The following is a 26,158-nucleotide window of genomic DNA, read 5'->3' on the forward strand; positions in this document are numbered from 1 at the left end:
CCTGACAGCTGAGCACAGTTGCTGTGTGCTCACAGGGACTCAGCTCGCTGCTGCTGTGACAGCCTTAGTTCTGCTGGGAGATGGCTTGCTAAAGCCATTCAAAATCATACATGGTACTGTATTTTTAGGGGAGGTTAGTAGTACCAAATATGATTGCGACTCTTCTAAGCATGTTGTACAGTAGAAGTTCCACAAAGATCTGTGTAGTGCTGAAGAAGACTCACACACAGCAGACTTCAGGTTGAGGATCTGCTGTTTTACCTACGTAGCTTTTCTATTCTGCTGACAAGAAAAGGAAAAAACATTATCACGTGTGAATTTGTCATATGGAGATTAATAGGGTAATGCAATACATTCTGTTTTCATTGTGAAAACAAAGGGGGAATTAGGTTGTTCAGAAATTCCTGTCACTGAATATTTCACTTCCAGTGTTTTCCTGAAATACAGATGAAAAAATGAATTAAGAACCTGTTAGATACACTTCCCCATTCCTTCTTGAATGCCTTCTTTTTTTACTTTTGCATCATTTATAATCTCTCCATAATTAGTTGAAAGTGAATTTTCAGTGTAATCTGTTCCCAAAACTACTACTGAAAATGCTGCACTTATGCCAAAGTAAAATTAGCATTGAAAAGAAAATGTTAGTTGGGAATATTGCAGGTCAGTTACAACTGGTGGAAATTTTGAAGGAATCACTAAACCAATCTCTGGCCTTGAGATCGCTGGGAATTAAAAGGAACAGATGTTTGCTACACTGATCTGTGCTGCTCTGAGATGGAAATGTTTGTTGGACAGATCTTAGATTCCATTTACTTAAAAAGGAAACCAGACATTACCTGCTGTGTATTTTATTGTATGTAATTCTCTGTAATTACATAGTTGTGCTTCTATGCATTATTTTACTTCAGTGGCTTTTTGTTATTGTTTCTGTGTTGTTAATTGTTTTGATTGTGGTTAATTATTCATTGCTCGATTTGTTTTTGTGCATGCTGCCTGTTACACACACTCTCCATTTGTTTTGACTTCCACAGCCCGAAAATGTTGTCCTGACACTCCAGGTAATGTCCTATCTGCTAGATGTACAGCTTTGACAAGAAACTAACCGTGTCGATACGCACTACTCCTATTAAAACATCCATAATTATTTCTTATGTTTTTTTTTTTTTAAATAGGTTTTTTTTTTTCCATCTAACCTATTTAAAAGTACATCATAGAATAATTTCTGAAATGTTCAGCTCTCTAAAGATGAAAACAGGAATGTTTTTTCTTGTGCGTTCCTGTGTAATTCTTTGAGAAAAATACCCATATTCTTCTTCCAAGTATCTACTTTGTGTTCTTCAGAAAGGAGAGCAGCTTTAAACCAGCAGTTAGTGGTAATGACAATTAAAGGAAAAGAAAACAACAACACAAAAACTAGATTTCATCCTAGAATTGGTAATTAGGTCAGAAATTTGCAACTCTGCTAATGGTGATGGTTGCTGTATTTGGATCAGTTGGTAATTAGGGATTGTGAGGAAGGGCATCAGTGAAGCTGGAACTGGAGCATGATAGATAGCTTGTGTGAAATGGTAACTTATTTTGCAGGACAATATGCAGCCCCAGTTTTAGACTTTTATTGCCAAGCTGATCTTGTGCTGGCAGATCTGTAAAACAGAGGAGGGTTCAAATTATGAGTGTGATAATTATTTCTCCCAGAACCATAGAGAATCTGGGAAGAGAGATTTATTAGGCAGGAGGGACATGCTGCCCAGCTGTCATATGCTTGCCTGGCCTGGTTTGAGCTGTGCTGCCCTGTGTTTGCAGCAGCTGTCCCTGGGAGACTGCACTACCTCGCAGGCACTGTGCCCTAAGCCGGTGGGGTATTGCATTGCAGGCCTTCCTTCCTATCTTCTTTCCTTCCTTCCAGGTTTGGAAAGCACGCTGTTAGTTTCTGATGTTATGTTGTTTGGCACCAGAATAACTGTCATTACCTGAGAGAGCCTAAAATCCACACCGTTACATTTTTCAGTCCCTAAGCAGTTTTTTCCATCTGGAGTTTGTAGAAAACTTTGCTACTGCAATCCATCATCTGGGAAGGACATCCCTTGGCTGGTCCCATGAATCATTCCATACCTGATTAACAAAAATAACAACATATCCTCCCTCCCCAGCGCAGCACTGATCCATGCAGCCTTGCTGACATTTATGGAGGCCTTTTGGAAACAGATGTGGGCAACATTAGATTTGTGGTCCAGGAAATCTAACATGTTCATTTTTAATCTACCTCATTTGCATCACTTTGAGTTCATTTCATGTGCACATATTTCTTGCCTAGAATGCATTCCTGTAGCTTACTTCCTAGTGCTCTCATTAAACAACTGTTAGCTGTCGGTGTCTGCAATGTTATATATCTTTTTGTTGCAATAGTTGCTGATTATCGACAAAAACACCAGGCCCATAGCCTCAGAGATGTAGTAGATGGTTTAGTCTTTAGTTTAATTGTTATTAATTTGCTCTGTATGATTGCAGTGACTGTGTGATACCTGCTATTACCACTATTTTTGTCTGAATTGCAGGCCATCTACTATGAGATCGGTTTTATAGTCTCCGCAGCCTTGGGATTGCTATTTATTTTGTTACTGCCTCTTGTGGGACTTTGCTTCTGTATGTGTCGTTGCTGTGACAACTGTGGTGGGGAAATGCATCAAAGACAGAAGAAAAATGCTGACTGTCAGAGGAGCTGTTTTGCAACATTTCTTTTTGTTGCTTCTTTAATAATAAGGCAAGTGTAATAGAACATCGCGAAGCTTGGTATAGCACTAAATTTGTAGTGCCATGTGACATATAATGTTACTGTATTAGCCTATGGGTGTAGAAATGATTTTATTATGCTAAATAATATTAATACTTATTAAAGAAAATGCGACTGCATTATAAAAGTGCCACTGCCTTCGTTATCCCCAGGTCATTATGTGTTCGATTGAAAGGAATGCAGATATGGAACATAAAAAATAAGCCTGAATGTAACAAATGAGGTTTCTGCCAGTCTCAAACTGGCAATTGCAGAATGTTATGTTAAACTCCTGAATAAATGATACTGTGTCCTGTGTTCAGTCCATCCCATAGAGAACCTGAGGTACAACGTACTGTTTGGTTCTAGGTAGTGATGAGAAAAGCAATTCCTCCTATGGTATTTGTCTAATAGATTTTCTTATAAGTTCAAATTAATGGGTATTTTTCTGGGCACTGATTGAATTGTTTAAGCCACGAATTTGCTCTCTGTAAGTGCTTGAGTTTAGTTACATTTTGATGCTGTTGGCATGAGGAGTATTCACATCCTTTTGCTCTGTGCTGTGATGAGGGACTGCAGTCCAAGCTTTTATTTTCCCTGCAGATGCTTTCAAAATATATTGTTTGCTTTCAGGTTTTGTTTTTTATGTTTTTTGTTGGGTCTTGTTGTTTGTTTCTTTTTAAATTTTCCTTCAACTTCGTTTTTTAACCTGCCTGTTTTTCTTATTTTCTTATATTCCATAAAACCCATCACGTCTTTTCATGTGTACTATGTCAGTGTTCAATCCAGTGGGACTTACCTTGTCACTTCACTGTAACCTTGATTTCTTTTTCCTTTTACTGCTGTCCATCATGCTGAATTAAGGCCTTCCTTATGCTTAACTGTAGCACTCGGTGATACCCCGTATTAGATAATGTTCTTTGCTGCCACGTGTCACTGACAGACATGACACTTAAGTAACCTGACTTCAAGAAAGCCAAAAAAATACAGCAGGTGATACATCCTGCCACAGTTACAGGACAGAAGTTCTTCCAAGTACAGCAGTGCTCAAAGAAAATATGTTATGAAGTTACCCTTCAGCATGCTGGAGCTGCAGGCAGCTGACAGAGCTTGCCAGCACCTTTACATCAAGTCTCAGGACACTGTGTTCGAGTTGTAGTGCCTGAGGGGATGTTGCCTGTCAGCAGAGAGTGCATTAAGAGATCCTTCCCCTGTCAGTCTCTACTGGTGTGTTTGCTGCCAGCTGTTGCTGTGGTTTTAAGCAAACCCCAGGTTGTGAATGGGAGATCAGTGATCCATACTAATAAATTTTTCCAGGCATTGGGAATGTCAGGTGCATACCCCAAGGGAAAGGTTGGCCTGAGCTCTCTCTGCAGGCTGCCATGGGCAGAGATAATCCCATAGGACTTGCAGCTAAGTCTGTAATGCTGCAAGTGCTGCACAAGGCAAAGAGGGGCTTTGTACAGCTTGTATTGCTGATCTCAGCTCAGCTGAGGCAGGTCTGGCTCTCAGATTTCCAGTACATGGCTACACAAAGCAGGAGCCTGCTGCCCTTCCCCGATCTTCTTTAACAATGGAAGAGAGGATGCTATGCATGGATCTATTTAAGTCTATGGCAACTTGCTTACTACTGTGCTGAAATACAAAGGAGAGTTGTGCTGGTAGCCATCTCTCCTCCCCACCCACCTCACACAAAAAAAGAGAGCCTAAGATGTACCTGTTTTTCCACCTCATACACTGTTCTCAGCCTAAGTCTCCTTGGGGGTGTATTTCTACTCTTCTCTCCAGTTACCTTGCAGTTTCAGCTCAGTTGGAAGGTTTACCTGTCATCGTTTTTCCCAAATCCATGCTTCTCAAAGGCTGGACCACAGCTTTGTACATAAGCCATGTCAGTTATACAAAAGAGTTCCATCCTAAGCAAGTAAAATGCTTCTGGCTAATTGCAAACACAGCCAAAAGAGCAGGAACTTGAATGACCCCACTGCTGCTGGGTGACATCAAGACAGATCCAAACTGTCTTTTCTTGGCTGGGAAAGGAAGCTCAAATGCATGGTGGAGGAGTATTAGAAGGGGAAAGATGCTGAGCACAGAGCTTGCACTAGATAGTATGTGTAGAGAACAGCTCTTGAAAACTCTGGTAAACATGGGTGGTTTTTCTGTGCATCAATATATGTATTCACACCAATGTGTGTAACTGTTAGTGCAGATTTTAGGAGATTTCTGCTAGCAGATTTTATTTTCTTACCTTCCCGCTGATGGTGCTGTGGATATTGAGATGAGGGTTTAAGTTTACTGAGAGTTTTGTAAAGAAGAGAAAAGGATTACAGCTTCTTTTTTTTTTTTTTTTTTTTTTTTTTTCACCCCAAATATAGCAAAAAACAAGGTTTTCTACAGAGATGTGCTCTCTGAAGGCTGACTGTGCTGGTTACCGTGGGGTTTCCTCAAGGAGAAGTATAAGGAAGCAAGTAGGAGTTGTGATTATGTACCAGTTGTTTATTTTAAAGTGCATAGGCCTTACATTCCCTAGAAGGTGTATTTTGTGTTTGAAATACTTCTCTTGGTAGAGCGTTGTGGTGTTTGTCATTTCATTTTCCTGTATTGATATTGCCATACAAAATCGGGACATTTTTATTTATTTTTAGTGAAAATGTATGTGCCATACTTAATACCAGCCATAGGAACTGGTATGGCTGATAGGATAGACAAGCATGTGGTTGGTTTTCTGTCCTTCAGAGAGATTGTGGTGTTGAGTTCTATTCTGAAGTCATATGTATAAAGTTGTGATTGTTATGTATAACATGCTAGGCAATGGATGGGATGAAAACTGTATTGGTATCTTGACAAATCCCTCACTGAGCCTTCGTAGAAAGCACTTGAGCTGTGTGGAACTGATAATATGCATTGTTCAGAACCTGGGAATCAACCTTAATTAGAAGATTTGGTGAGCAGGTTAGTATAGAAAGCTCCAATCCACTACTATGTTGTGTCTGCTGTTTGGTGGGGAGCAAAGTGCCATTTACCCAATATGTAAAGCAGTTCTGTTTCTGCTCCGTGAGTCAAATATTTTTTAGCAAGCATAGCTAAAGGAAAGGCTTAGGACCCCCTGTAACTGGAGTAGTGACTTCTGTATCTCTGTGACACATGACTAGGAGCTGAGCATGGAGGATCCGACTCCTGAGTAGCCTGTTTAAACAATTCTCAGATGACGTTTTTGTTCCTCCTTTATGCTTTTTTGTTGTTGTTGTTGTTGTAGCTGCTTACTGAATGTTGACTCAAGGTTCAGTTATATAATAAATAGATGTTTTTTTTTTTCCCTCTATCGTGCTGTGTATTTGTTTAGTTGCATTCAGAATGTAGCTGTGGTTGTTCCGGATGCATCAGCTGTATAAAGTATCTCCCCCTGTCCTATGTCCTCCCACCCCTTCCATTTAGGAGACTGAAGAGAAAAATGATCATGCTCAAATCTCACAAAGTACTGTTTTGTTAGCTTGAAATTGACCTTTCTAGTCTGTGAGCATAACTCTGAAAAGGCATAAAAACGCTGGCAGCCCAAAGAACAAAGATGGCATTATAAACAAAGTCCACGGAGAGACACACAAATGTTTGCTTTTCCTGATAGCTTCAGATAGTTTGCCTTCAGATTTCAGGAGGAAGAAAAATATTTGACTACATTAATAGAAAAATATATTCAGAACTGTTAGCATTACTGTAGAAAGAAGACTAATTACATGTTGTGTGTGTCCAAAATGTAAGTCATTTACAAAATGTAAACCATTGGAGGTTGCACAGGTTCTTGGCATTTTGTGCATCCTAAGTTCAGTGTTCTTTGGTAGCAGCTGATGTTAATGACTGCGCAAGGGCTTGGCCACTTTGGGAATATATCTGCCCCTGGCTGTTAGTTAAGTAGTAAGGTGAGCGTTGGTGGCGCTTTGCTTTTGACTTCTTTTGGGAAGATAGCTGGTAGTCAACATTAAAGGCAGGACTGAAATTCTGGTATAGGGGAAGCCATCTCTAACTTTGTCATGCTCTAAAATCAAACTTTTCCTACTGAGTCTTTGTCAGCAGCAAAAGGTCTTGTACTTGAGAGCAAGCCTTCACCATGTGTGGGAAAGCTAAAAGAGGAAAAGTGAAATAAAGATGAAGATTTGTTTGGAATCACGGATAAGAAGAGGAGATGAGCCTTATTAGAGTGTTTGCTCCTGTCTTGTTGAGATGCATGTATCACATTATTTTAGGTACTCACCATCCACCATCTGATTTCTCATTTGAGTGCCTATATTATGGCTTGCTTTGAGCTTAAATTCTCTGCAGCAAGAATTTTATTTACTGTATCTCCCCCAGTAGGAAGATAGAGTAAGTTTCCTTTAAGTCCTGTTTTAAAATATTAGGACTTCTTGATGACAGCACATAAAGTTTGTCATTTTGGGAGGAGTCCAGTGCCTTTCATAATGGTGACTCCCTTCTGTCATTTGGATGTCCGTAATGTTTGTTTTCAGGATGCTGCCTAATTATTAGTACCGAGCTGTTACACTGCAGCACAATTGAGGGACTGAACTAATGCATCGTCCAGAAATGCCTGTAATGCATCTGGCTGCAGGCTCCAGGCAGTGCTTCCCTTTGGGGATGCATCATGCCTCTGATGAGTGGTTCAGTGCTGTCTACCAGTTAAACCTTACAGCACTGAGTGGGTTTGTGTTCAGCCTGCTCTGGCGGCTCACAACACTGCATCCCTACCTGAGGCTGCTCTGCATGTCTTCTGGTACCTGTAACTGCAAAAGGTTGTTCCCATTTGAAAGGTTAGTTGTTATGAGTATGAGATGGGTTTAAAACAAAACAAAAAAAAAATAAATCATGCTTCTGTTGATTTTATGTCTACTCTAAACAAACAAACAAAACTAAGTATTTTGTACACTGTGAAAGATTTTGGAGGCTCTCATGGGATTTTTAATTGCCTTTTCATTTGATGTTTGTGCAGATCTACCATGTTTTGATTAGAATTTTGCAGTGGGGATGATCCAATAGGAAATAATTAGTGGCGGTGCTGATTGCAAGTCTTATCTTGCTTCCCACTTTTTGTTTTATTATCAGGAAATGTTTATGTTTTTTTAGAGCTAATGGAAACTATTTTCAAAACATGTATATAGTTATGTAAATAAATAGAGCCATTATGAGCAAATGTTGCTGAAGTTTTCAAATGTAAAATATTCCTTTTCATAGTTATTTTATGAATTTTTGTGGCTATGTCAGCATTAATGATACTGGTGAAGGAGTGTAACATTGATAAGCTGTATACAATTTACATATTTGCTGATGCTGTCAGTGCAGATGGGTAAATGTCTGTAAATTTATTTACTTCTGAAGTTTGTGATAAACACTGCTTTTCGTTTCTATATTTGAATTAGTAGCAATATATCTGCCCTGACAGCTGATTCCTCTATTCTGTCTACAGGTGGATATGAGATAACATAGTAAGAAAGACAAAGCATAAATTTGGGGAGACCTTTATTTTCATAACATTAGAGTTTTTTTGCTGTGTCATTTGTTCTGGTTTAAAATGTTAGGGCAGGCATTCACTGTAATAAATATTTTATTTGTATTTTTTGTAGCGTTGGAGTGCTTTGTGCATATGCTGCCAACCAGCACTTAACTAGTCAAGTCCGAGGAGCAAAGAAACTGGTCAACAGTAATTTCAAAGATCTGAAAGTTTTCCTTAACGACACTCCAGCGGTAAAGAATTTCTTCTTTATAGGGAATGGTGGTGGGAGGGGAGAAGTATAAGGAAGAAGTATTACAGAAAATAATCACTTCTTTCTGTTTGGTAAAAATGACAACCAACGGTGTGGTATTAATTCTTTGTGTGTCACTCTCATAAAGTAGAGTGAATGAGATGTGGTTAGAAGCTTTCACGTGACCATAAATGTTTGATAGCAAACATTATTTGAGTAGCATTTGAACTCTATTGCATCTGGGCAGTGTTGTTAAATTTTTCAATATTGGGAGTTGATCTGTATGCAGTTATTAATTTGGGCAAGGTGTTGTGACAGCCTAGTGATGCAGGCATATGTCAGGAAGTGGAGGTTGCATCAAGAAACTCTTGGGACAGGTTGCCTTTTGTGGGCCTGGAACTGCTTTGGGGCACTGAGAGAAAGTTTGCACTGAAAAGAAAAAACCAATGGCCTCAGAACCCACCAGATGCCTCTTCACTGAGTGATTGTAGTCATACAAATATGACAGGAAATATCAGAGTAGAAAATCTTCTTACATGGGAGAAGCTATTCTAATAAAGAAAAATAGACACTGGCTAAAAAGTTGAGAAGAACACTAGAACTATGGAATTTAAAAGTGTCAGACTTAAACATTTGTGCCAGGAGTTCCTCAAAGTTCCAATTATGTAGTAGGTTTTTAGTTCATATGCAGAATTATTACTTTTTCTTTCTTAGACTTGATAGCACTTGATTGTGTAATCACTAGATACATCTTACAGGTCATTTTTGGTAGATGAGGTACACTGATACCATGTATAGACACACGCATGTAAGAATTTCTTGAAGATAAGGACTTCCCTTTCTTTAAAAAGTTATGGAATCCAATTCATTGGCTATAAGCTCTGAAATCCTAACTGATGTCCTTGCCTCGTGAGTATGAGGTGTATAACACAGGAGGATTTGAAAATAGTCACATGTAAAGAGTTGTTGTTATCGCAGATTAGCAGACTACGCGATTGCCGGTGCTAACGCTATTAGTTATACGAATCGCATTTGGTCTGTGACATTGCTGGAAACAGTGCAGGACTTACAGACCTGCAAAGTGTTAGTCCTCAGGTCTGTCTAGGAAAATCAACCTGCCAACACAAAAAAAAAAGCCTACATCTTTCTTGGTAGGAAAAGCCCTTTTTATTCTTTTCCCCTTTCATTAAAAAACAAAACAAAACAAACAAGTCTATCTCCTACTTTGTGATTTAATTACATCCACTGCTGTATGATGTATGGGGTTGTTTTGTGGGTGTTTTTTAGTTTCTTTTTGGTGCATTGCACTGAAAACCTGAGGCTGCAAGCCAAATACACTTCTGTGCACATCTGAGTCACTTCTGTTTAAAATTGGAAGCCTGTTTACTGTGCATGTTAACTTCTGCATGACTCGGTTAGGATTCACACTGCATTACTTTAAACATGCAGAAATCAATCATAGTTACTTCATATCTGTAGCAAGATTTCCTCCTGGGATAGTTATTTAATAGCCTTTTGTACAGAACTAGGAACTAGCGATAACTAAGTTGATATTGTATATTGATGCAGTGACTTGGTGGAAACCAAGTTGCGACTGGACCAGATCTGTTTGTCAGTGAAAACCATTTGCGTTAAGGCAGAATGACCAGCTGCTTTTTTAAGGGAAACTCCGAGAGGCTGTCCCCATAAAAGCCACTCTGGATAGTGAATTTCTTCAGAACCTCTATCCCATAAATTTGCTGCACGTTTCTTACTTCAAGAGAGAATCACATCAGAGGGATGAAGACACACACAGATATACTGTGCCTGACTGGAAGCCTTCATGTTGCACAGTTCCTGCTACGTAACATTTTTAAGTAGAGTCTTCTTCCCCAGAGATCTTTCAGTAATGTGCAATTCCCAGTAAAACACATCTTTTTATGTGCAGTTGTGCCAAGCAGGGTTTTAAAATATTTAGTTAACTGAAAACAGTAGAACTCCAGAATTTGGGGGAAGGGAGGGGAATACTGCACAAATATTTGGACTGTTACAAAGTGTGGCAATTTCTGACTCATTATTTGAAAGTATTACTTTTTTTCTTTCCAATTACTGTAATAGTTTTTTATATCATCTTTTCTCTTCCCAGCAAATTGACTACTTGGTGAGCCAGTATAACACAACCAAGGATAAAGCGCTCTCTGACCTAAATAGTAAGTACTTTGATTTAGAGGGGGTTAGTGATGTGTTGTTTATTTAAAGCTTTCAATAAGATAATGTAAACAGCTCATAATGCGAAGGGAAATTTGAATTAAGATTATATGGTTTGCAAACATTATTGCTGTTCTTAGTATTAAGTGAGACTAAAATCTGAGATTCAGCTGTTGCTGTGGTACTCATAGATCTCTGTGTTTGTTTATTTTTGTTGTTGTCTCTTTGTCCTCTACTCAACTAGAAGTTGAGATACATATTTATCTTCTTTACAAAGCTGCTTATTGATTGTATTTGGCACTACAGGATGAGCAGCTGAAGAACAAGAAATGACACTTGAAATGCAATGGCTTCACCTCCTTCAGTACGGTCATGATAGGAGGCATCACCTTTTAAACCTCTCAATAAGCAGAAACAACCAAAAACCAAACCTCTGAATTTTTTCAGAACTTAAGCATCACTCTTCAAAAACTATATATACTCAGTATATATACTCAATTATACTCAATTATATATACACAATTATACTCAGTATAGATTAGAATTTAGTATACATTATTAACATGTGCTGATAAGCATGTGAGCTTGTGTACAGGTTTGCATTTCAGACTGAAGTGCAGTGCAGAAGTATCAAAACTGACTGTGAACAGGATTGCTGGAAGCAAAGATAGCAACTTTGGATTCCTTGAGTCTATACTTTGGTATCAGCTTAAAGCATGTTATAAGGACAGTTTTCAGCGCGGTGAGCTTGATATACCTACAAGTCAGTGTGTCTATTAAAGATCACTAAAGCACACTGAAGGCAGTAGCCAAAGCAGTATTTGCACATATTCCTAATTATTTCCATGCCAGAACACTCGCGTATAAAAAACTGGCCATTATATAAGTCTTTAAAAACAAGAGCACTAGCTGAAAAATAAATTAATATCTTCACTTCAAGTACTAGCTTCTAGCTTTCAAACCAACAACTCAAATTAAATATGTATTTACTCTCAGTGCGAGTTTAATATGTTAGCTAATAGGAACCTAACTGGATCTGTGAATAGGAGTGCTCATCAATAAATAAAGATAGCTTTTATTTTCTTGTACAGTACTGAGATACCAGAATTAAGTGTGTGACACCTGAGGACAAAAGGATTTCATTAAAAGGGAATCAATAGTAGAATGAACCTCCAGAGAAATGTAGATGAATTTAGTTTGCCCACCCTGAGGAAATGCTGAAACTCTTTTCTGCTTGATAAAAATTCTCATCCCAAGCTAGAAATGTAAGTCTTGACAGTAATGGATGCTTCTGTAGCATTCGGTATTCCAATCTCATCAGGAGCGAAAGCTCCAAAAGCTGTTTGCTGTAACCTGAATTCAGAAGAGACCCAGCAAATACTTGAAGGATGCATTGCATTGAGATGCTTCACCAATCTCAACTCTGCATCTGTCTGTCTTCTGCACACACCCATTCTCATTTTTACTGAACTAAGATGATTTCTGCTGATGGGCAGTGAGGCAGGAGGGCTCGGAGGGAGGAGATGGATCTGCGTGAGCCTGAAGCCAGCACTGAATGCTGAGGGACAGGCTGGCAGCCATGCATAACACGCTTAAAGGATTTTGGCGAGGATGGTTGTCAGGTCTTTGCTGTGGGTCACCTTGACATGTCAGGAATGAGAGAAGGAAAAAGAAACTGTTTCCTTATTTTTCTCATGCGATGGAGCTATAGCTTGTAGTGAAAGAGTATGCCACAAAATTCCTGTCAGATGTTGGACCTTGTTAAGACTACTTTTGAATATAATCTGATTCCATAATAGGTAGTAATTGCCATAAAAATAACTGTATCAGGTTTTGGAGAAATTGTAGTACTTCTTGTATACTGCATTCAGAGATTGATAGCGCCTATACTAAAAGGTAATTAAAGCTGAACTAGGATGTGATAGTTTTTTCATCTCTCCATGCTGCAGATGTTGGACCTTTGCTTGGTAGCAGAGTTCAAGAACAGCTGGGGAAAGAAGTACGTCCCGCACTTGATGCAGCTTTGACAATGGCAGGAGGTAAAGATGTGCATGTTCTTGTATTAATATTCTGTTGCCATGGTAAGACAGGCTTCATTTTTTTGGTGCGCAATGTGGGATTGCTTTATGCAGTACCATGGTTCTACTTAGCATTTTTCAACATGTCTTGATGTTTCTTTTAAACTGAAGCTGTCCAATAGATTTATAAGTGTATTTCAAAAGTAAACCAAGACATAAGTGCCATTGTTGATGTCTGGTTTCAGCAGACACTGAAGGCATATGAAATCTGCAATCCCCACTTCAGTGGGGGGATTAAAGTGATTATAAAGGAGACTAGGAAAGCTGTGCTCTCAGATCTGTCCATAGGTCTTTGCAGGCTAGTCTTTGATAGGTCTGTGGTTGAATGTCATCACTGTCAAACCTACTATGAGAGGGCCAACAACCATCATTTCTTGATTGTATTTTGGAATTTATTGTTGTTTTTGCTTTGTTCCATCTCCCTTTTATAGAAAATATTCCTTTATTCTTTTCTTCTGTTGAAGGTTTTCTTTTTCCAGGAATCAGGTGCACATTATAGAGTAAAGTGAAAATCATCCTTAAACTTGAGTCACTTGCCGGGCTTTTTAACCCACGAATTCTCTTTTGAATTCTTTCTCGTTCATTCATCATCATTCTCCTTTTTTTTTTTTTTTTTTTTTTTTGCTTTATTTCTCTTATTTGTCTTGAAGTCAAAGTGGAAAGGGCTATCAAAGGTAAAAATAAATAAAGAAAAGAGAACCTTGTGTTGTGTGAAGTGTGCTTTATATTCGTACACTTGTGCATTTTTAGTTGTATCGTGTGGTTTTTGTCTTAAAACTACTGTTTAGTGTTCTTTTGTGTTGTGTGGTTGGGACAAAATCTAAAGGCAGACAAGTGTTAATGTGAATTAGTGCTTAGCTGATGCAACTTGATCTCTTTTGCTTTCCTCATGCAGCCACATAATTCTTGAGTTGGACTACAGCTGACCTTAAAAATACTATTTTGTGGATACGAACTTCCTTTTGAATTCTAATAACCGAAATTGAAATTCTTTATTAAAACAACAGGGTTAGAAGAAAGAGGGAATGAGTAGAAGAGAGTAATCTGAAAAGTGGGTAGAATCTCAATAAAAGTAGGTTGAGCACATTGATTTGTTTGTAGGAGAATGTAAGTGATCTGTTTTTATGAACTTAAACATATTTGGTGCTAGAGGGTTTTTCTGGGATGGTTGGAAAGATCATTTAAATCAGTATTGTCAAGAAGCTCATGGTGTTTACACGTATATTCACACTTTCCCTCTGCAATGGTGTCTAATTTCTAACTAAAAGTATTTTAAAAAATGATGTTCGTTCTTGCAGCAATCAGAGAAACAAAGGAAGCACTGGAAAACGTGAGCGTCTCTGTAGAAGTTTTGCAGGAAGGCACTGAGAGGCTTCATGCAAACTTGACGGATGTTAAAATGCACCTGAGCAACACCCTCAATGATTCTGCATGCGCTGCAGCTCAGGCTGCCTCCACTTGCAATATCATCAGGAATTCATTAAATCAGCTGAACATTAATGCCAATTTCAGTGGGGTAAGAGCATGTTTTTAGACTCACAGTGTGACTTCCTCAAATAAGCCAGCTAGTATCTCTGCAAGTTAATGGCTGGCACTTGTGAGATAAGTGACCTTCACTAACTCTGTTTCTGGGTAATTACAGTCACTGTTCTCATTTTCTGTGTGGAAAAAAATGTGTGTCAAGCAGCTACATTAAAGTGCTGCTATGGGCAGGAAAAGAATCTGCCTTCCCAAAAATGCTGAAGTTTAGCTTTGCTTTTGTACATCAAAGGTTTCAGGGGTATGCTACAAAGATTCTATTACAAACAGTCTTTCTAGTTTCTTTACCTTTACTCCTATCTTTGAAATACTGAGTAAAGTGGTAAGACAACCACTTTGATGTGACTTAAGGATGCTTTTTGTTTCCTAGTTACCGGGGGTGAGCTCACAGCTTGCGAAGGTCAATGACGTCCTTAAAATAGACCTTTCTAGTCTGGTTCAGAAGGTATGTTTCACAACAAGCTCGTAAACTACTAATTAATAAACTGGGATATGTGAGTATCTGTCATTTTCCCTTGGCTTTCCCAGGCAGAATTCTCTTGTTCCCACCTCCTCATTCATCACGGTAGATATCTCTCTGTATTATTTCATTGTTTGACCAAGACTTAGTGTTAAAAAGTATGAATACGATGCTTTACATCTGTAGGATGTTGCATGTCAAAAGAGTGTAGATAATGGTCTGCTTGAAAGAAGGATACTTAAAAAGAAAAAAAAAAAAAAAAGGCAGAAACATGGATGTGGATGTGCTAGCAAGCTTTACATTTTTTATTCAAATTAATAATAATAAAAAGCTAAACATCCATGCTCTTCTAATCAGCTGTAGTGTATTCCCATTATTCCCATTATCTTGAAATGTGCTCATTCAATCTTAAATCTGGTACAGTGGATCTAATGCAATTACTATTAGTATTTTTGCAAATCTGGCATAAGTAGAGCAGTTTAAAAACCTAGCAATCTGATAATGCTTGCTAGGAATAAAAGGACACTGTAGGGGACTGCAGGCTCTGTGCTGGAGACCCACACCCTTACTTGCCTATGAAGGGAACAGGTTTGCAGGAAAAGGCTTAAAGCCTCCACTGCAGTCGCTTCTCCTTTCTGTCAATGTGAACTACTGAGCTTGGTCCCCACAGCTTTAATGTTTCCTCTCCCCTTCTCACTGAAGAAAATGGATTACAGCGTTATCAGAAGTAGCTGGATTTCGTTGTTTATAACAAACATTTCATGTTAAAGAGGCATAGGCTTGCAGAGGGTAAGTGTTTTACTGGTATTCAGTCACTCCCCTCATGCAGTGAGTCTTCACATATGTGGTAGTTTTGTAGGAGTGAGAACTGTCAAGCAAAAGTACTATAAAGTTTGAGATGATTGTGACTGATGCATGTGTATTTAAATGTAGACATTTTATAAGGAATACCCTGGTGAGTGAATGAAATTTGAAATGCATCTTTATTTTTCTTTGAGCTTCTCTAACATGCAGTAATGAAGTATGTTTTTCTTGGTATTACCACATATATTTTACCATGTGTGGACTTTTAGTCCCTGTCAGAATGGAAAAAATTGCAATTAACTTGGCCAGGAGAAACTTATCCTAATTTTCTCAACTTTTATTTTTAGGGTTACGCAGCATTTAATGATACTCCAGACTTAGTAGTGAATCAAACTAAGAACATCTTATCAGGTGAGGACAATGGAAACTGCCTTTTCACTTTAACTATTTAATGTTAATACTTCTGCATCAGTTACTGATGCATTTGTTTTCTTTTATTGATAATATATTTCCTGGGCTAAAGGGTATCAAAAATTAAGTCTAAATCTTATAAGATTTAGTTCCATGCAAAGCATAGGAAGTAAGTATGTCTCAATGTAAGACCCAAAATAAAGTCTAAAAATAGACCACATGCTATTTTATGGAAGAGTTCTATTTGCTGGGCATTGTACTACTCAAGTAACGAGATACCAACTGCACTATGATATTTACTTTTATTGGGTTGAAAGGCTAATTTGGCATGAGCAGTGGTGTATCTGTGATGTATTTAGCTGCGTAGTTGTTTAAACAAACAAACAAACAAAGAACACCACAGCAACAAAACAACTACCTGACCTTGCCTACTGCTGTATTGAAATGTAGCAGATGGCAAAGGGGAGGTAAAAAATGTACCTTAATGTCTGCTTTATAATGCTTTATTACTCTGGCTTTAAACTGTGATTTTTTGACAGTACCTGGACACTTGACACTGACTGAAATGTAGTATAATGTATGTATACTAATCTGTTTTAATTTTTGTTCTTGCATTGTGGACCTGTTCTGCATAAAAATACAGCTGTTCCTTGTAAGTTTTTCTTTTCTTTGTGGTTTTTTCTTTGGCAAAATGAAACACAGTATGTATACAATTGTAGTATACTGTGTGAACTTGCCTAAAATGAGCCAGTTTTCTAAACATGAGATGCTGTACTTTTCATTAGGAAATCTAACAAAGTTTTGCTCATTTTCAATAACTGCCCATATCCATAAACACAGACCATCTTAATTTATCCATTATTATTTCTGCAGTTTTTTTGTTGTTATAAAAACTGAGTTTCATTAGCAAATCAAACAAAACCAGCAGTTCTACTAGGCAAATTTCATGTTCATTTGTTAATTTTTTAATGAACATTTTGGTACCTGGTTCAGCTTGATTGGAAGAGAAACATCAGACCACACACCTGAAAACACGTCCAGCTCTTGTTGGAGTAGGATGAAGTGGTTTGGTCTGGTGGTTGGCAACCCTGCACATAGCAGGGGGGTTGAAACTAGATGTTCATTATCGTCCTTTTCAACACAGGCCATTCTATGATTCTGTGAAGGTGCTGCCTACTACCAAGTGCAACCTCTAGATACACATTCTGCTGTTTAAGTCGAGAGAAGGGGAAGAGTAAACAGACACTGCATTTTACAGATAAAGAATGTGTATGATAAGAGAATGAATCATGTCTTTGTGCATCTAAGTAGTGTGTATCTAAATTGTAAACATAGGGTTTCTTCATAATTTGAGAAAAAAAATTGGCTTAATTGATCTTTATCTCAAGAGTGTTGCTAACTAATTGGAATGAATTTAGGTAATCTTTTTAAATGAGACTGGAAATAACTGGTATAGATTATCAATATAAGCAGTCTAATTTATTTCAGTGTTGTATTCCCAAGGGATGAAGTTTAAATAGATTTTGATCTCTTTCATAAACCTGGTGGCTAATTGTCTCACTCAGTGTTACCATTTGCAATGCTGCATGAAAAGCAAGATTTAAGCTGCAAGATAAGCGACTCTGACTCAACATCTACATCTTTCTTCATTAAACTGAATGCTAGATATAAAGTGTGTGTTTTAAAATGCCATTGTGTTACTTTGAAGCTAAATGCTTTTGTTGCTTGCTCATCATTTCCTTGTGCTTGTCTTCATGGCTTGCCTTGTTATATGTGCAAAAAGGCTTAATAGCATTTTATTATGCATACAAGGAATGTAAATTTCTTCTGTGAATCTGTAACAATGCAACACATTTGTTCTTTTAGATATCAAAAACGTGCTGGAATCCATTGGTTCAAATATCAGTAACTTCACAAAAGCTCTCCCTGTCCAGAAGATTATAGCAGATTTGACAGTATATCTGACACAGAGTGAAGCATATGTTCAAGATTATTTTCCAGTAGTGGAGCAGTATGATTTCTACAGGTAAGAACATACTGAACAGGAAATAACACAGGAGTGAAGTGCTACCTACAGTTAATGCAGTAACACGTAACTAATGTGTTAATGTAGTATTCTAATATTCTGAAAGGGCATTGAAACAATTAATGATGGGGAGTGAAGTCAAGACTCTAGAAGGCAACTTCTTGGGGATGTTTTAGTGAAGGCCCTGACTGCAGCTAACCAAGACGGGTGCTGTTCCAGTACAGATATGACTTCTGCACTCCTGGCTTTCCTATCATTTTTAGGAAGGACATATGTCAGATGTAATACACGAGAAGCAGATAGTTTCATAATGTTAGGGTGACTCCTGTTTTTGGGACTTCTTTTTGTTGAGTTGCAGGCAAGTTGCTGGACTTCCTACTGCGAAGAAGTAGTTGCAAAGACTTTGCTTCCCACTTTGTAAATCTTTATGCTTGTTCAAACTGATGTAGTACTTGTCCTTGTGAATGCATGGGTCTGTTACACACATTCTTTCTGTTCGTGACCTGAATTATTTCTATAATTGAAAAATAATTTCCTATGTTGAAGCATAAAGCTTTTTATTCCATACTGTTTACTTTGTCAAGAATTTATTTAAATCCTCAAACTCATAAAGGTCTTCCTACATTTTGACATTTCTATTGAACCTTCATCAAAAACTGCCTGTTTTAATCCGCTTCACTGCTATAGAATAAATGTGCTAATGATTTTAATACAGTGTTAAATGAAAGTGAGAAGGAGGCTGAGCCTTAAGAACCCTTTTTTATAGTCATAATAACCTTTCTTTTAGCCTATTCAAATTTTTGTGATGAGACTTGAAAGGGAAAAGAAATATAAGAAATATAAGCTGGGAACATTGATGGTGGAATTAAAAAGAGAGGAGGGAATTGGGGGAAGTTAAAAAGCTAAGAGTAGCTATGAGATGTGTGAATAAATGAATGTGCTCCATATATGTGACTTGGAAATATTACATAACTTTATTAAAAAGAAATGAAATTCTGTTCTTATCCAACATCTTTCTCCTGATCATATTCCATAAACTACTTGTAAGGTGCTCATTGAAGGCACTCCAGAACAGACACATAAAGCTTAGGTTTAAACGCCTTCAAATATAGTTATTTTCAATTTCAGGCCCAACATAATGGTGAGCAAAATGTAGTAAGAACTGCAAAAGCAGTGATGTACTTCATGACTAACCACCAATCCATACCCATAAACTTCTCATTTGCTTCTTGAACAAATTACCATTTGGCACAGAAGAGGCAGATTCTCATGTTTTGTTTGACTTTGAGTTTGATGCTGCAGTACAAGCAACATTTAGTAGCTGGACCTCGGAACACATGTAAGGTTTGTTCCCCAGCCCTTCAGTGGCAGCTGTCTGTAATCGAACAGTGATTGGATTCCTAGCCCAAAATGTATGTTTAGTGTAGGAAAACAGGATTTTTTTTGCCGACATTTGTTGCCCAGCATGAACCACAGATGGGCCACTTAGGAATATAGCGTTGCCTGAAGTGTTCTGCAGGTCTTCCGTGTGTTCCTTATTTGCACCTAACCAGGCATTTGGTCTTTATTCCCTAGGTGGCTGGGTTGTCTCATTCTCTGCTGCATGGTGGTCCTGATTGTGATCTTTTACTATCTTGGGTTGCTATGTGGAACCTGTGGTTATGATAAACATGCTTCTCCAACAACCAGAGGCTGCATTTCCAACACTGGAGGAAACTTTCTTATGGCGTGAGTTTCACTTGTGAAAAAGAAAATACATATAGGTACTTGTAAAAGGTTTTTTTTTAACTGATTTCTAAAGGACATATGTATGAAGAAAATTTTTATTAGCAATGTATGGCTTCTGAAATAAACAGAACATAAACATTCACCTAACATATTTACAGTGAAACACTTAGGCCTTGGGTTGCCCTTTCCTTGAAGTTCATAGCTGAATCTGCTCTTGTATGAAAGGTATTATAGATAGCGAAAGGTATTATAGATAGTGACTATCAGCGTTAACCCAATTGGAAACTCCAGAACTGTATCAAATAATTGAAACTATAAACGGAATTTATATGTTGTTGTTTTATTTTGTTTTTGTTTTTTTTTTTTAAATATATTGAAACATTTGTTCAAAATAAAGGAAAATAAGCCATATGAGGAGGCTTCAAACATGTGACTTTATCAAGTCACTTCAGAAGGTTTGGTGCTGCTCTTGGAAGTTCCCAGTAGGAGTTTAAATATCATTTGTGTTGTATTTTCCAACAACATTCTTATGCATACTAATATTTTTGCCATCTGCCAGATCTTATTCTCTACAAATGCCGTAGCTGCTAATCACTGGTTTCACTGCTACTCAAATTATGTGCATTTTCTTCTTAAAAAACAAAAACTTATCTAAATTATTTCTTTTTCAGTGGCGTTGGATTCAGTTTTCTTTTCTCCTGGGTGCTGATGATTGTAGTGGTGCTTACTTTTGTCACAGGTGGAAATATAGAAAAACTGGTCTGTGAGCCCTTTGAAGATAAAACTTTATTCAAGGTGAAGTTACTCACATTCAAATGATTGAACAATGAATAGGTTCCCTGCAAGTCTTAATGGTCTTGTCAGTTATGCGTGGTTTATTATTTTTTTGGGGACACCTCAAGTGAGTTTGGATCTGTTGTTACTTTCTATTTGCACACTGAATGGAGACTTTCATCCTTTCTTGATTTAATTTGCTTTGCAGTATAAATACTGCATGCCCATCTTCTATTAGAAATGAATTTTATTGTAGTTCAGCATTTCTTGGTGACATAGAGCTTTAATATTAACTTTCTACACCAGAGAGGTTGAATTTGCTCTTCTGCTTTTATTTCCATCAGTGAGTGATAAGCTTAGTTGTGGAAATGTGTCAAAAGATCACATAGGAATATACTCATGCATTGAAAACACAGTATTATGGTAACATCACTGAATTTTATCTCCTAGGTTTTGGATACTCCCTACTTACTAAATCAGCACTGGAAAAACTATCTTTCAGGAATCCTTTTTAAAAATCCAAATATTAACTTGACTTTTGAAAAAGTATACAGGTATGTGAATTTAAGGGTCAAGATTTAGTTCCATTTATACCTGCGTTTTGTGTTCTTTTCCAGCCTTGTATTTCAGGCACACACAGAAATCTGACATGGTCTGGATGACAATGTTCTGATTTTCTGGTGAATTGCTACTAAAAGTGATCTTCTATCAATGAGTTATTAGGGATGGTCTCAACGTAATGTGGTGTAATAGCAGCAGTTGAGCTCCTCCAAATACTGTTTCATGTCTTTGAGACCATCAGAAATGGTTCATTACTTGTTTTCTTATATACAAAGCTTCAAAAAATATAGCCAGAACACTTTTTAAGGAACTGTTTATTTTTCAAATGTGGAAATATTGTTAATCATTCCATTTACCCTCTGTCCTTAGGGTGCTTTTCAGGCTGATGTATCTATTTTTATTGTTGTAGTGATTGCAAGGAAAACAAAGGAATTTATACTTCCCTTCATCTAGAACACCTGTTCAATATCAATGAATTTTTGAATATTAGTATGGTAAGTAAGGAGTGTTTGAGTGTGTTCATGAATATTTTTGAGGGCTAAAGACATATTTAGTCTTGAACATGACGTAGTATGTCCAAGCTTTAAAAGATTTTGGATCTTAATATGCAGTAGGAGACAAGAACTATCCAACCTAATTTCAAAGGAATTCCTATCATATTTATGTAGTCTTGGATACAATATGCTGTGCTTTTAAGAGTGCTTCCAGCATTGGAGGAGAGGAGAGAGGGATAAGATAAAATATTTTCAATTAAGCTGTACTAACACGTGTGCTAATGTTTGGTTATCTCTAATACTGACCTGCATTACAGCAATACTTTGGGGTCTGAGTTCCATTCTGCAAGTGTTGTTTCTACACTTAATACATATGTTCTTTGTCCCAGATAATATATAATTATTTATCATATCCATAAGATACATGTATCTACACATATATTTATACATACAATAGAATGTATTTATAATATACAGAAATTATACAGCGATGAATGAAAGTCACTGAAATTTGTCAGAGTTTCCATATGTTAGAGGCTGAGAAGGGAGTAATACTTTGGTAGGGAAGCTGCACAGGTGGGCTAGAATGTGGCGTGGAGGAAGTACCTCACCAGGAAAAGAGAGATGCTTTTATATGAGATGAGGGATATAGAGATGTACCAACTACAAACTACCTCTATGTTTTATTTCTTTCTCAGTATACTGAAGATGTAGCACTTAGAATTGAACATATTCAGATAAACCTCAGCAAAATCATTCTGCTGGATGAAATTGGGAAAGAGAATCTTCTGAATTTCAGCTCTTCAGGAATAGAAGGAATAAACTTCGGAGCATATTTGACAGAGGTGAGACCACTGTAATCTAGGTATGTGGCTGGAACAAAGCATAAAAATACATGTACCTTTAGCAGTGGGTGAAACAGACAAATCTGCTTTTGTCTGGAAAGGGAGGTACTGAAGATGCATAAAACATGGTGCAAAAGCATTTCAGTAGTTAAGTTCATTAAACATTTGAAGAAATGAAGGATGAACAATGTAGGAGGAATAAATAAGTGTATTCTGCGTGTCTAGTAATTCTCTTTTCTTTCTGTGCTGTTCAAATCTTGTTTTAGATCAATAAAAGTGTTACCAAGGTTGATCTTTTGTCATTTGCTAATGACTTAGAAGCAAGAGCAGACCAACTGGTAAGTGTAATTCACCAATATAATAATTTCTTTCATTTTACTAATTATGTATTGCCAAATATGTAGTCTTTGTATGGGAGAGTCCTTATACTTTGGACACATATACCTGGTTCATTGTCACATAAGGAAAAACTTTGAAAAAACAATGTTTTATATGAGCTAATTCTTGAGTTTTATATGTTAATAGTTGTACAACTTCTGCTTTGGAGTTTCATTTTATGAAGTTGCACGGTTTCCTTGAGAAGTCACTTAAGCCCAATGCAGTATTTCTTGTGTTGTTTTCTATATCTTAGGTACCAGCAGAAAAATTGCTTAGATAATGATGTTGCGTAGTGCTTGTTGAATGTAGACACATGGGCATTGGTGAAAGGCTAGAACAACTTGCCCACAAATGAATGTGCAAAGTGCCACAGCTGTATTAACAGATAATAAATACTCAGTTGATTCATTTGTATCTCTGTCAAGGTCACCTTCTATTTATGTTTCAAAATGAGAGTCAGTTTGGACTCTAGATTACCTTGCTCTGGCCCAAAACAAATTCACACAATGTGGTATGGGAGAGTTATACTACACATGTACTACTCGTACAGTCATTAGGATCACAGAAGGACATGGACAGCAGCGTGAGACCTTGCTGTTTGGAATTTATCAGATTTCCATTCCTTCTCCAGAGGGAGGGCAGCACTAGTAGAGGTCGCTGTTGTGTTTCTACATAAACTATCACTTCTGTTGCATTTATTTTTCTGCGCTCATGAATTTTTTGTATTGTAGTTATACTCTGAACACACTGGATGAGTCACATATTGTCTGTTTACCCATTTAGGTTGTCTGCTAACTGGAACTGATACCAATAGCTTTGTGTATGCTGCATTTCCATTTTTATTCTGCCATCTTAAAGGTTATAAGATGGAGAGTTTTTGTTTGGTGAGGCTGTTTTCTAGGTGAAAGCTGAGGTTCTTTGGACAAGTTGTGTCTTAATAGAATTGTCCCTGATATGGCTATTAAAACATAGTTAGTTGGATCTTCAGCTAGATTCCTGAAGGAAAATACATTGAATTGGCAGCTTGGTTTTATATTGTTAAAGTAGAGACTAGATCCATCAAAAAACTTGGAGTTAACTTTGAGCATTTAGTTTGAATTTTCTGGCACTCTGCGCAACATGAAATGCACGTTTTAACACTGGATTGGGGAAAAAAAAAAGAAACTTCAAACCAAGACACCGTGGTGTGGAGGAGGGAGCAATATTGCCCGCAGTTGTTATTAGGTAAGGGGATTCAGCTCATCAGTACAAAGCTCATTGAAGCTGCTCTGTAGCCTTACCGCAGTTTTGAGTGCTCTTATCTCTCAAAACAGAGAACCCAAAGTAACTGCTCACATGAATACTTCCAGGAAGCAAACACATCTTAGCATCAGCAACTGCCAGCTATGCAGCTAAAAACGTTGTTCTTTTGCTTTTTGGCTTTACAATACATTTATTTCTTAGGTCATTGTATCTTTGAAGTGTGTAAGGATTCATCATCCCTTTCAATTGGGAAGAGAATGACAAGGCAGAACAGAGCCCCTGGCAGGCTGCTGTCAAAGGAATAGGCAGAGATGGGAAGAGCTGCAGTAGGATCGAGAAAAATGTTGCAGAAATCTGTACCCCAAAGATAAAAAATGTCTTAAAAAAGCATAGGCCACACCAGGAAAACATTTTGCTGCTATTCACTAGGATATGGTGCTCTCAAAGAGATGGCAGCAGTGGAGATGAAGCAGCGCTGTGGCAGATGTATTCCCATTCTCAGTGACAGTACTGCCCTGGGATTTATTCTCTTTTCAAGCAAGATTCACATGGCCATTCACTTAGTCATTTGTTTCCTCTGGTATTTCACTGCTGCATTCAGGGCAGCTCTTCCTGCACTTCCAGCACTTTCTGAATCCTTACAGCTGTGTCCTGTGGAGGCAGACCCACAGTTACCTGCCCACCATCCCCAGTATTTAATGATTTCTCAGCAGGGTCTTGCTCTAAAATTCTTCCACTTCCAAAATAGATACCATTTATTATGGGTCCTTTTTGCTCTTTGATTAACAATGAGAGACAAGTGATTTTACCATGAAAAAGAAATGGAAAATAAATGTATTTATGTGAGTCGTGAGCTGTAGGTGTGTGTGCAGGCTGTAAAACCAAGCTACAAGCATAGTTCTCACTATGCTGTGAAAGCCACTAAAAGGAACAACACCCTTCACGATTCATTCCAAGCTTACTGACTTAAAGACTTGAAACTTCTGTGTGCTTCAGAAGGCAGGGAGCCTTGTTCGTACTGCAGAAAGCAAAAGCAGTGAGCATGAATGAGGAATACTTGTCCCAGTGGAGGGCACCCCTGCACCAAAGATGGGCTGGAGCAGAGCAGAGTAGCAGGGGGGGGCGCCCTCCTTGCTGCTTAAAGTAACTCATTGCACTCTGGAAATTCTCTTCTATGAAACCAGTGATGATACAGACAGAGAAGCAGTTTAATTTGTGCTTTCATTACTGAGCTTTGAGTCAATAATATGTCAATTTTTTTTCCCCCTCTCTGTGCTGAGTTTGGTTTGCTGTATCCTGTTGTTAGCATCAGCTCTTCTGCAGCAAATAATGTGCAACTTGCTTTGCAGTTCGTATTTTTTTCCTTTGTCTGAAAGTGGTAAAACTATTGAAACAATAGAGCATAATTTCATTTTTTACAGCCAAAAGGAGCACTGGAAAATGCCTTAAAAGGACACGCAAACAACATTCGGATGATTCATAGCCAGCAAGTTGTTCCACTGGAGCAAGCTATGGTAAAATATTAAAGTGATATTTTCAAATATTTGTAAGAAAATATGAATCTCTGAATCTTGAATGCAGTTTAGAAAGCTGCACCTGGTAGTATGTAAGCACAGACTGCATTTGTATCATCACCAAAGAGTAATCTGGTTCAAGTCTGCATTTGAGAAATATTTAACCTACTTCTGATACTTCTACCTTATAACACTGGCTAATATTGGGAGCTCTTTTTTTTTCTTTTTTTTTTCTTCTATTTTGTGATTAAATATGAATAAAAGATGAAGCAGGACAATTTTCCAAACTTCTAACCCTAAATCACGTGTTTTCCTTTTCCCTTTTCATTTGTCTACTGTTACAAAAGCAGTTATGACTTTTACACTTTATTTCCTCAAGTTCACAGTGATGTATCAACATCGGAACTGGAGCCCCTAATAGCAGCACATAGAGCCAAAGAGAGATCTTATTTATTGATGCTATACAAGATGTGAAGGGGCTCCTTCTGACTGCTTTTGCCAGTCACTGATATGTATAGCATCCAGCTCTGAATCTCATACGTACAGCTCATAACTACTGGCTTTTTCTTCTACGTGATGTGAAGGCTTTTAGTTTCTCTTAACATCGGACATAGTATTGCT

The 26,158-nt window shown here is 37.7% G+C and overlaps 1 protein-coding gene across 17 annotated transcripts in view; it reads left to right on the forward strand.

The window, feature by feature from the left end:
* PROM1 (prominin 1) overlaps window positions 1–26,158 on the forward strand; it is a 54,567-nt gene that overhangs the window by 20,163 nt on the left and 8,246 nt on the right. For 9 of the 17 annotated variants that reach the window (XR_001555271.2, XR_004306956.1, XR_001555270.2 and 6 more), the window contains exons 4-20: window positions 1,032–1,058; window positions 2,556–2,761; window positions 8,377–8,497; window positions 10,622–10,685; window positions 12,633–12,722; window positions 14,060–14,277; window positions 14,671–14,745; window positions 15,912–15,975; window positions 16,619–16,627; window positions 17,842–18,001; window positions 19,577–19,729; window positions 20,401–20,524; window positions 20,954–21,057; window positions 21,474–21,558; window positions 22,257–22,403; window positions 22,670–22,741; window positions 25,445–25,537. Coding sequence is in view for 11 of the 17 variants with exons in the window: in XM_015862768.2 (XP_015718254.1) it covers window positions 1,032–1,058; window positions 2,556–2,761; window positions 8,377–8,497; window positions 10,622–10,685; window positions 12,633–12,722; window positions 14,060–14,277; window positions 14,671–14,745; window positions 15,912–15,975; window positions 16,619–16,627; window positions 17,842–18,001; window positions 19,577–19,729; window positions 20,401–20,524; window positions 20,954–21,057; window positions 21,474–21,558; window positions 22,257–22,403; window positions 22,670–22,741; window positions 25,445–25,537 (1,812 nt within the window). In the remaining 6 variants the exon portion in view is untranslated. The remainder of the gene's footprint in view (window positions 1–1,031; window positions 1,059–2,555; window positions 2,762–8,376; window positions 8,498–10,621; window positions 10,686–12,632; window positions 12,723–14,059; window positions 14,278–14,670; window positions 14,746–15,911; window positions 15,976–16,618; window positions 16,628–17,841; window positions 18,002–19,576; window positions 19,730–20,400; window positions 20,525–20,953; window positions 21,058–21,473; window positions 21,559–22,256; window positions 22,404–22,669; window positions 22,742–25,444; window positions 25,538–26,158) is intronic. The other 8 variants (XR_004306958.1, XM_032444216.1, XM_015862772.2 and 5 more) reach the window with 3 other exon arrangements.

Source organism: Coturnix japonica, chromosome 4 (genome assembly GCF_001577835.2).
Source record: "Coturnix japonica isolate 7356 chromosome 4, Coturnix japonica 2.1, whole genome shotgun sequence".
In the NCBI taxonomy this organism is placed as follows: Eukaryota; Metazoa; Chordata; class Aves; order Galliformes; family Phasianidae; genus Coturnix; species Coturnix japonica.